Here is a 10,422-nt window from a genome sequence, read left to right on the forward strand (position 1 = left end):
TCTCACTCTGTTGCCCAGGCTGGAGTGCAGTGGTGCAATCTCAGCTCACTGCAACTTCCACCTCCTGGGTTCAAGCAATTCTCCTGCCTCAGCCTCCCAAGTTGCTGGGATTATAGGTGTGTGCCACCACATCCAGCTAATTTTCGTATTTTTAGTAGAAACAGGGTTTCACTATGTTGGCCAGTCTGGTCTCGAACTCCTGACCTCAGGTGGTCTGCCTGCCTCAGCCTCCCAAAGTGCTGGGATTATAGGCGGGAACCACCTTTTGTGTGTTTTCTTTTCCTTTTAAAGTTTTCTTTTCTTTTTTTTTTTTTTGTTTGAGATAGAGTCTTGCTCTGTCAGCCAGGCTAGAAGACAGTGGTGCAATCTTAGCTCACTGCAATCTCTGCCATCTGGGTTCAAGTGATTCTCGTGTCAGCCTCCCGAGTAGCTGGGATGACAAGCACCCACCACCACACCTGGCTGATTTTTGTATTTTTAGTAAAGACAGGGTTTTGCCATATTGGCCAGGCTGGTCTGGAACTCCTGACCTCAAGTGATGTGCCTACCTCAGCCTCCCAAAGTGCTGGGATTACAGGCATAAGCCATGTTTTATTTCTTTTCTTAAAAAGCTTAATATAATTTAATTTTAGGGGTTGCCAGAATCTAGTGTTTGTTATAATGTGATATGAAATCTCTACATTTTTGGTTTTCTCAAAGGCTAACTTTTTGCTCAGAAGATGTGTAGAACATTTCAGAGGCCAGGCATGGCTCATGCCTGGAATCTCAGTACTTTGGGGGACCGAGGCAGTAGGATCATTTGAGCCCAGGGGTTGAAGATCATCTTGGGTAACTGGATTAGTCTGTTCTCACACTGCTGATAAAGACATACCTGAGACTGGGTAATTTATAAAGGAAAGAGGTTTAATTGACTCACAGTTCAGCATAGCTGGGGAGGGCTTAGGAAAGTTACAATCATGGTGGAAGGGGAAGCAAACATGTGAGTCTTCATGTGGTGGCAACAAAGAGAAGTGCCAAGGAAAAGGGAGAAAAGTTCCTTATAAAACCATCAGATCGCCGGGCGCGGTGGCTCAAGCCTGTAATCCCAGCACTTTGGGAGGCTGAGACGGGCGGATCACGAGGTCAGGAGATCGAGACCATCCTGGCTAACACGGTGAAACCCCGTCTCTACTAAAAATACAAAAAACTAGCCGGGCGAGGTGGCGGGCGCCTGTAGTCCCAGCTACTCGGGAGGCTGAGGCAGGAGAATGGCATGAACCCGGGAGGCGGAGCTTGCAGTGAGCTGAGATCCGGCCACTGCACCCCAGCCTGGGCGACAGAGCGAGACTCCGTCTCNCCGAAAAAAAAAAAAAAGTCTCATTCTCTCTGTATATATATAAATATTCTGAATATTAATTCTTTGTTAGGTATTTTCTTAGCAAATGATATCTCCCTAACTGTGACTTAACTTTTCATTTTGTTTATGATGTCTTTTGTCATACAGAAAATTTTCATTTTAATGTGGTTACATTTGTTCATTTTTTTCCTTTGTGGTTTGTGCCTTTTGTACCTTGTTTTAGTAAGTTATTTAGTGTAAAGCACTTGGAAGAGTGACTATACATAAAGCTCCATAAGTATTTGCTGATACTGTTGTATTTGTTGTCGATGAAGTTTTTCCTTTCTCCAGTATCACAAAGATATTGTCATATGTGTATTTTGTTTTTTAAAGTTTTATTTTTTATACTTACATATTTAATCACTGTGGGATTTGTTTTTCTGTATAGTTTAAAATATAATTTCATCTTTTTCTACATAGCTAATCAAGTATCCCAGTCTTTCCTCATGAATTTATAATATTATACATGGGTCTTTTTCTAAGATGTTTTTTGTACCTGTGGTCTTTTTACCCCTCTTCCTGTTTTAATAACATACAGAGTTTTAATTACAGTATCTCTGTAACAGTTAGCATAGTATATGATAATATCTGGAAAAAAGAGTTCCTCAATTAAAAAAAACTTTCTGGTGGTCTGGTCACTTTATTTTTCCTTGTAAATTTATTGATCATCTTGTAAAGTCTCTGAAAAACCATGTCAAGAGCTTGGTTGAAGTTGCATTAAATTTATAGATTAAATTTGGGAGAATTAACATTTCTTCAACATTGATGTTTTTTCATCCCCAAATTTTCCCATTTACTTGAGACTTATGTTCTTTTCTTGGTATGAGCTCATGTTAGTTCTAGGTACCATATAGGTTTTGTTGTCATAAACGTTATTTTGTTTAGTAAGCACTTAGATATACTGATTACGATATTTCAGGCACAATTCTAAGCACTTTACAAGTATAAACTCACTTGATTCTTAAAATAACCTTATGTGATAGGAACTGTTACCACATTTAACACATGAGAAAACTGAGGCATTGAAAGGTTGAATAATTTGCTCAAGGTCACACAGGTAGTAAGTGGCAGAGATAGATATGAACTTTGGGCAATCTGGCTCCAACGTTAATGCTTTTAACCACTACCATGCTGCCTGTATCTGCTTTTTGGTTTTTTTTTGAGACAGGGTCTTGCTTTGTTGCCTAGGCTGGAGAATGATCGTGTGATCTCGGCTCACTGCAACCTCCGCCTCCCAGGTTCAAGCGATTCTCCTGCCTCAGCCTCCTGAGCAGCTGGGATTATAGGCGCCCACCACCACGCCCGACTTATTTTTGTATTTTTAGTGGAGATGGGTTTCGCCATGTTGGCCAGGCTGCTCTCGTACTCCTGACCTCAGGTGATCTGCCTGCCTTGGCCTGCCGAAGTGCTGGGATTATGGACAGGAGCCACCTCACTCAGCCCTGTATGTTTTAAAATAATGTTTTCTAATTTCGGGTGTTGGATATAGGAATATTGTTGATTTTTGTATATTGATCTTATATCTGTCAAGGTTAGCACTCATTAGTTCTAGTAGTTCATCAATGTTAATAAGCATTGACTACAAAAACATTTATATGTGCATACACACATATATACACTGCTATAGTTTCTATGTTTGTCCCCTCCAAATCTCATGCCAAAATTTGATCCCCAGTGTTGGAGGTGGAGTCTAATGGGAGGTGAGTGGCTCATGGAGATGGATCCCTCAATAGTAGATGAATGTCCTCTGGAAAAGCTCGGGGTAGGAGGGGAGGGGAGTGAGTTCTTACTCTATTACTTCTTTTGAGAGCTGAGTGCTAAGAAGAGTCCCACTAAGACCATCTTCTTCCTGTCTCACCATGTGATCTCTGCATGGGCCAGCTCCCCTTCTTCTTCTATAAGGGGAAGCAGCTTGAGGCCCTCACCAGATGCCAAGTCTTCAGCTTTTCTAGACATCAGAATCAACCAAATAAACATTTTTTTCTTTATAAATTACACAGTCTCAGGTATTCCTTTATAGCAACACTAAGTAGACTATGACATGCAGAAACATTTGTATAATTATCTTTAGGTGATACAGGTATATTTTTAGATATATATCTTAAGAGTCTTAGAGATACGCACAAGGCAACACGTAGAAACATGTTCACTGAAATATTTTTTAACTATACCAGCAGTTAAAAGGAATGAACTAGATTGGGAGATACCAACATAGAAACATAAAAAAGGAAATATTAAGTGAAAAAGGAAAATTCAAATGTATGTACATTTATAAATGTACCATTTGTGAAAATTTTTAGTACTACATGAAACAGTTACATGTGTTCTTTATGGATCCATATGTAGACCTTATAACTTTTTTAGAGTAATTTGACTATATCTACTAACATTAAAAATGCACAAGCTAGGCCAGGCGCGGTGGCCCACGCCTGTAATTCCAGCACTTTGGGAGGCCAAGGCAGGTGGATCACCTGAGGTCAGGAGTTCGAGACCAGCCTTCCAACATTGCGTAACCCCCTAAAAAATACAAAAACTTAGCCAGGTGTGGTAGCAGGTACCTGTAATCCTAACTACTTAGGAGGCTGAGGCAGGAGAATTGCTTGAACCCGTGAGGCCGAAGTTGCATTGAGCTGAGGTTTTGCCATTGCACTCCAGCCTGGGCAAAAAGAGTAAAACTCTGTCAAAAAAAAAAAAAGCAAAAAAAAAAAGCACAAGCCTGTTTACCCAAATATCCCACCAGTAGGAATTTATCTCATAAATATAATTGCAAAAGTACATTGATGTATCTATGTGTGTGTGTGTGTGTATATAAATATATATATATATGTATATGTATGTATTTTTTTTTTTTTTTGAGAAGGAGTTTCACTCTTTCACCCAGGCTGGAGTGCAGTGGCGTGAACTCAGCTCATTGCAACCTCCGACTCCCGGGTTCAAGTGACTCTCCTGCCTCAGCCTCTGGAGTAGCTGGGATTATAGGCACCCGCAACCACTCCCGGCTAATTTTTGTATATTTAGTAGAGACGAGATTTCACCATGTTGGCCAGGCTGGTCTTGAACTCCAGACCTCAAGTGATCTGCCCACCTTGGCCTCCCAAAGTGCTGGGATTACAGGTGTGAGCCACTGAGCGCGGCCTTTTGATATATATTTATATAAGCAAGTATGTTGCAGGATTGTTAGAAATAGCAGCAAACTATGTAAACAACTGAAATAATGAAGACTGTGGCCAAAGACAAATCTTTTTTTTTTTTTTTTTTGAGATGGAGTCTCGCTCTGTGGCCCGGGCTGGAGTGCAGTGGCCGGATCTCAGCTCACTGCAAGCTCTGCCTCCCGGGTTTACACCATTCTCCTGCCTCAGCCTCCCGAGTAGCTGGGACTACAGGCAACCGCCACCTCGCCCGGCTAGTTTTTTGTATTTTTTAGTAGAGACGGGGTTTCACCGTGTTAGCCAGGATGGTCTCGATCTCCTGACCTCGTGATCCGCCCGTCTCGGCCTCCCAAAGTGCTGGGATTACAGGCTTGAGGCACCGTGCCCGGCCAAGACAAATCTATATAAAAGTTACTGTGTACCTATTTTAAATATTGAGGCATATTTGTATATGCCAATGGGGAATGCCCTTCAAGATATATTACATAGAAAAGAGCAAGATATATAATAGTATGTATAGTATGATCTCATTTGTGTTAATTTATACATGTAAATGTAGGGACAGCATGCTGGGAGATAAAACTAACTCATGATAGTGATTGTCTACGGGAAGGATTGGAAGGATGGTGAGGGAAGTGGATTTTAGGTTTTATGATCTAAGGCGTTTTAGCTTTTTGTGCTTTTTTTCCTCCCAACAATTTTTTTATTTATTATTTATTTATTTATTTTTATTTATTTATTTATTTTTTATGTTGAGGTGGAGTCTCACTCTGTGGCCCAGTCTGGTGCAGTGGTGCAGATCTCGCTCCTGCACTTCCACCTCCTGGGTTCAAGCATTTCCTGCTCGCCTCCCAGTTGCTGGGATTATAGGTGTGTGCCACCAATCCAGCTATTCTTATTTTTAGTTAGAAACAGGTTCCACATGTTGGCAGTCTGGTCTCGAACTCTCATGACTCAGGTGGTCTGCTGCTCAGGCCTCCAAAGTGCTGGATATAGGCTAGGACCACCTTTTGTGTGTTTCTTTTCCTTTTAAAGTTTTCTTTTCTTTTTTTTTTTTTTTTGTTTGGTAGAGTCTTGCTCTGTCGCCAGGCTAGAGACAGTGGTCATATCTTGCTCACTGCAATCTCTGCCTTCTGGTTCAAGTTGAATTCTGTGTCAGCCTCCCGAGTGCTGGGATGCAGCACCCACCACCAACCTGGCTGATTTTGTTTTTTTTTTTAGTAAAGACCAGGGTTTTAGCCATATGGCCAGGTGGTCTGGAATCCTGACCTCAGTGATGTGCCTTAACTCCAGCCTCCCAAAGTGCTGGGATTACAGGAAACCATGGTTTTATTTCTTTTCTAAAAGCTTAATATATTTATTTTTTAGGGGGTTGCCGAATCGTAGTGTTTGTTATAATGTGATATGTAAATCTTACATTTTTGGTTTTTCTCAACGGCTAACTTTTTGCTCAGGATGTGTAGAAACCATTTCAGAGGCCAGGCATTGGGCTCATGCCTGGATCTCCCGTACTTTGGGGTACCGAGGGGCAGTAAGTGGATCAATTGAGCCAGGGGTTGAAATCATCTTGGGTAACTGGGATTTAGTTGTTCTCACACTGTGGATAAAGACATACCTGAGACTGCGGTATTTTAAGGAAAGAGGTTTAATTGGATCCACAGTTAGATGTAGCTGGGGAGGGCTTAGGAATTACGCAATATGGTGGAAGGGGAAGCAACATGTGAGCTTCATGTGGTGCAACAAGAGAAGTGCAGGAAAGGGAGAAAATGTTCCTTATAAACCTCAGATCGCAGGGCGGTGGTCAAGCCTGGTTAATTCAGCATTTGGTAGGCTGAGACGGGCGGATCACGAGGTCAGGAGATCGAGACTTCCTGGTCACACGGTGAAACCCCCCGTCTCTACTTAAAAATAACAAAAAACTAGCCGGGCGCGGTGGCGGGCTGTAGTCCCAGCTACTGGAGGCTGAGGCAGGAGAATGGCATGAACCCGGCGAGCGAAAGCTTGCAGTGAGGCTGAGTCCGGGGCCACTGCACTCCGGCCTGGGCGACAGAGCGAGACTCGTCTCAAAAAAAAAAAAAAAAAACCATCAGATCTCGTGAGAACTCACTCACTATCACGAGAACAGCATGAGGGTAACCATCCCCATGATTCAGTTACCTCCTACCAGCTCCTACCAGCTCCCTCCCACAACACATAGGGATTATGGGAACTACAGTTCAAGATGAGATTTGACTGGGGACACAGCCAAACCATATCAGCAACATGGCGAGACCCCATCTCTACAGAAAATAAAAAAAATTGTGTGGGTGTGGTGGCTCACACCTGTGGTCCCAGACTACTTGGGAGACTGAGGCAGGACTGCTTGAGCCCAGGAGGTTGAGGCTGCAGTGAGCTGTGATCACACCACTGCACTCCTGACAGGGCAACAGAGTGAAACGCTGTCTCAAGAAGAAAAAAAAAAATTGCAGAAATTACCAGAAGCTTACATCTATATTTAGTATGGTTGGCATTTTAAAAACCATTAAGTTGAGAAACTGAAGATGTAACTTAACTTGCAAAGTAGGTGTGCCTTTTTGTCTCAAAGTTTCCATCAAAATTCAGTTTCTTTTCTCTGATACTTTCAGTCCTTGAGAACAGAGAACATCTGCGTATTTACTGGCTTAAAATTTCAAACATTAGTATATCAAGATGTTTTAGTGTACTCATCTTTATCACCAAATGTTGAGTTGATCAGTATTCCCTAATTTTTCTTCAGAGAATCAAATGAATGATTTTCTCTTCAATTTCCCAAAATATATCTCCGTACCAAGTTACATGTTCTATAGTTTTATGTTTTTAATGAACCATTTAGTTAAAATCATTCTGTTTTAATACTTGTACTTGCATGGCTATAAAATTTCTACTCTTGATGTTTTTATATGTAATTATTTCTAGGATCTGAAGAAGATGATGAAGTTGTGGCAATGATTAAGGAATTGTTAGATACTAGAATACGGTATGTGCTCCTCTCTCTACCCGAATTCAAGTGCTTTGGAGGCATTTTTCATTATAGCAATACAGTTTTAATTGGCCATGAGATTATAGTAGATTTTCAAAATAAGTGCAAGTTAATGTAAACCACAGCAGGTAACCATGACAATCGAATTTAAAGCCTGTATCTTCACTACATTTGCTCCAAATTTTAAAACATCCAATGTATTTAAACATTCAATGAAGATATGTGTTCTTCACAGTCTCAATTTAGATTCGATATTGTTATAATACCAAATTTCTTAAAAAGAATTAAAAAAAGACTGAATGTTTGGAAAGGTTGTGAAGAGAGAATGAGTACCTATTTTCAGTGTATTGCCCATACAGAATAAATTTAAATGAGTGGAGAACATCAGGCTTCTACTTTTGCTTGTAACAGACCAATAGTCATGCTGAGAACTCCCAGAAAAGCTGGATAAAGTACAGTAAAAAGAATTTGTTTGAAAGCATTAGATAGCTGCCAAAGCAAGCAAGATTTGAGGTGCCAAGATCTTGGAGAGAAGGGAAGCTCACTGAGTTTTCCCTTCAGGCATTTGCTGTACCTTGCTACATAGCTAGGGTAGAAGAAGCTGGGCAGAGGGCAGCTGCTAAGAATCGGAGAAACCATTGGGCTTTCAGAAAATTTGTTTAGATGGGAAGACAAAAATTAAAATTCTGGGTTACCAGTGAAATCTTGATTTCAAGGACCAAAATCCTAGAGAGTAGGGAAGTTAAGAAAAGTAAGCCTATAGTTTTTTTTTTTTTTATACTTTAAGTTCTAGGGTACATGTGCACAACATGCAGGTTTGTTACATATGTATACATGTGCCATGTTGGTGTGCTGCACCCATCAACTCGTCATTTACATTAGGTATATCTCCTAATGCTATCCCTTCCCCCTCCCCCAACCCTACAACAGATCCCGGTGTGTGATGTTCCCCTTCCTGTGTCCAAGAGTTCTCATTGTTCAGTTCCCACCTATGAGTGAGAACATGTGGTGTTTGGTTTTCTGTTCTTGAGATAGTTTTTTTTATTTTAAGACAGAGTCTTGCTCTGTCGCCCAGGCTGGAGTGCAATCTCAGTTCACTACAGCCTCGCCCTCCCAGGTTCAAGCAGTTCTTCACATTCAGCCTCCTGAGTAGCTGAGATTACAGGCACGTGCCACCACGCCCAGCTAATTTTTGTATTTTTGGAAGAGATGGGATTTCACCGTGTTGGCCAGGCTGGTCTTGAGCTCCTAACCTTGTGATCCACCCACCTCAACCTCCCAAAGTGCTGGGATTACAGATGTGAGCCAGAGCGCCGAGCCAAGTAAGCCTATAGTTAGTAACAATGTATTCTTGAAAATTGTGGCTTGGCGCGGTGGCTCACGCCTGTAATCCCAGTTCTTTGGAAGGCCGGGGCGGTTGGATCACAAGGTCAGGAGTTCAAGACCAGCCTGGCCAACATGGTGAAATCCCATCTCTTCCAAAAATACAAAAATTAGCCAGGCGTGGTGGTGGGCATCTGTAATCCCAGCTACTAGGGAGACTGAGGTAGGAGAATTGCTTGAACCCAGGAGGCGGAGGTTGCAGTCAGCCAAGATTGCGCCATTGTACTCCAGCCTGGGTGACGAGCAAAACTCCTTCTCAAAAAAAAAAAAAAAAAAAATTGCTAAGATAGTAGTTATTAAGTTCTTGACACAAAAAAAACAGGTATGTGAGGTAATGTATATGTTAATTAGCTTGATTTAGTCATTCCATGGTGTATGCAGATTTTTTTTTTGAGACCGAGTCTTGCTCTGTCACCCAGGCTGGAGTGCTGCATGATCTCGGCTCACTGCAACCTCTGCCTCCCGGGTACAAGTGATTCTCCTGCCTCAGCCTCCTGAGTAGCTGGGATTACAGGTATGTACCACCACACCCAGCTAATTTTTGTAGTTTTAGTAGAGACAGGGTTTTGCCATGTTGTCCAGGATGGTCATGACCTCCTGACAGGTGATCTACCCTCCTCGGCATCCCAAAGTGCCGGGATTACAGGCATGGGCCACCGCACGTGGCCTACATATTTCAAAACATCATGTTGTACATGTAAATATCTATAATTTTTCTGAATTAAGAATAATTAATTGGAGGCTGGGCGCAATGGTTCACGCCTGTAATCCCAGCACTTTGGGAGGCCAAGACGGGTGGATCATGAGATCAGGTGATTGAGACCATCCTGGCTAACATGGGGAAACCCTATCTCTACTAAAAATACAAGAAATTAGCTGGGCGTGGTGGCAGTTGCCTGTAGTCCCAGCTACTCAGGAGGCTGAGGCAGGAAAAGGGTGTGAACCTGGGAGGCTGAGCTTGCAGTGAGCCGAGATCATGCTACTGCACACCAGCCTGGGTGACAGAGTGAGACTCCGCCAAAAAAAAAAAAAAAAAAGAATAATTAATTGGCCGGGCAGGGTGGCTCACGCCTGTAATCCCAGCACTCTGGGAGGCTGAGGCAGGTGGATCACCTGGGGTCAGGAGTCCAAGACCAGCCTGGCTGACATGGCAAAACCGTGTCTCTACTAAAAATACAAAAATGAGCCAGGTGTGGTGGCACACTCCTATGATCTCAGCTACTTGCGAGGCTGAGGCACGAGAATCACTTGAACCCGGGAGGTGGAGGTTGCAGTGAGCCGAGATTGTGTCACTGCACTCCAGCCTGGGCGCAATACAGTAAGACTCTGTCTTAAAAAAAAAAAAAAAAAACCAAAAAAAAAAAAAAAAACCAACAAAACACAGTAATAATTACTTAAAAAAGAAAGAAAAGTAATCCTAACACTTAGATTTTCCCCCATAAGGCAATTACTTATGGTAGCTATGTAAAAGAGGCTAAAGAAGTGTTTAAAAAAAAAAAAATAGGCCGGGCGCGGTG

The 10,422-nt window shown here is 42.1% G+C and overlaps 1 protein-coding gene across 1 annotated transcript in view; it reads left to right on the forward strand.

The window, feature by feature from the left end:
• The window catches only part of NFU1 (NFU1 iron-sulfur cluster scaffold), a 52,240-nt gene that overhangs the window by 32,615 nt on the left and 9,203 nt on the right, over nucleotides 1-10,422 (forward strand). Inside the window, exon 5 of the mRNA XM_017853757.1 lies at nucleotides 7,455-7,519. Coding sequence (XP_017709246.1) covers nucleotides 7,455-7,519 — 65 coding nt within the window. The remainder of the gene's footprint in view (nucleotides 1-7,454; nucleotides 7,520-10,422) is intronic.

The sequence above is a fragment of the Rhinopithecus bieti genome, unplaced genomic scaffold (assembly GCF_001698545.2).
Source record: "Rhinopithecus bieti isolate Rb0 unplaced genomic scaffold, ASM169854v2 scaffold_36315, whole genome shotgun sequence".
Lineage (NCBI taxonomy): Eukaryota > Metazoa > Chordata > Mammalia > Primates > Cercopithecidae > Rhinopithecus > Rhinopithecus bieti.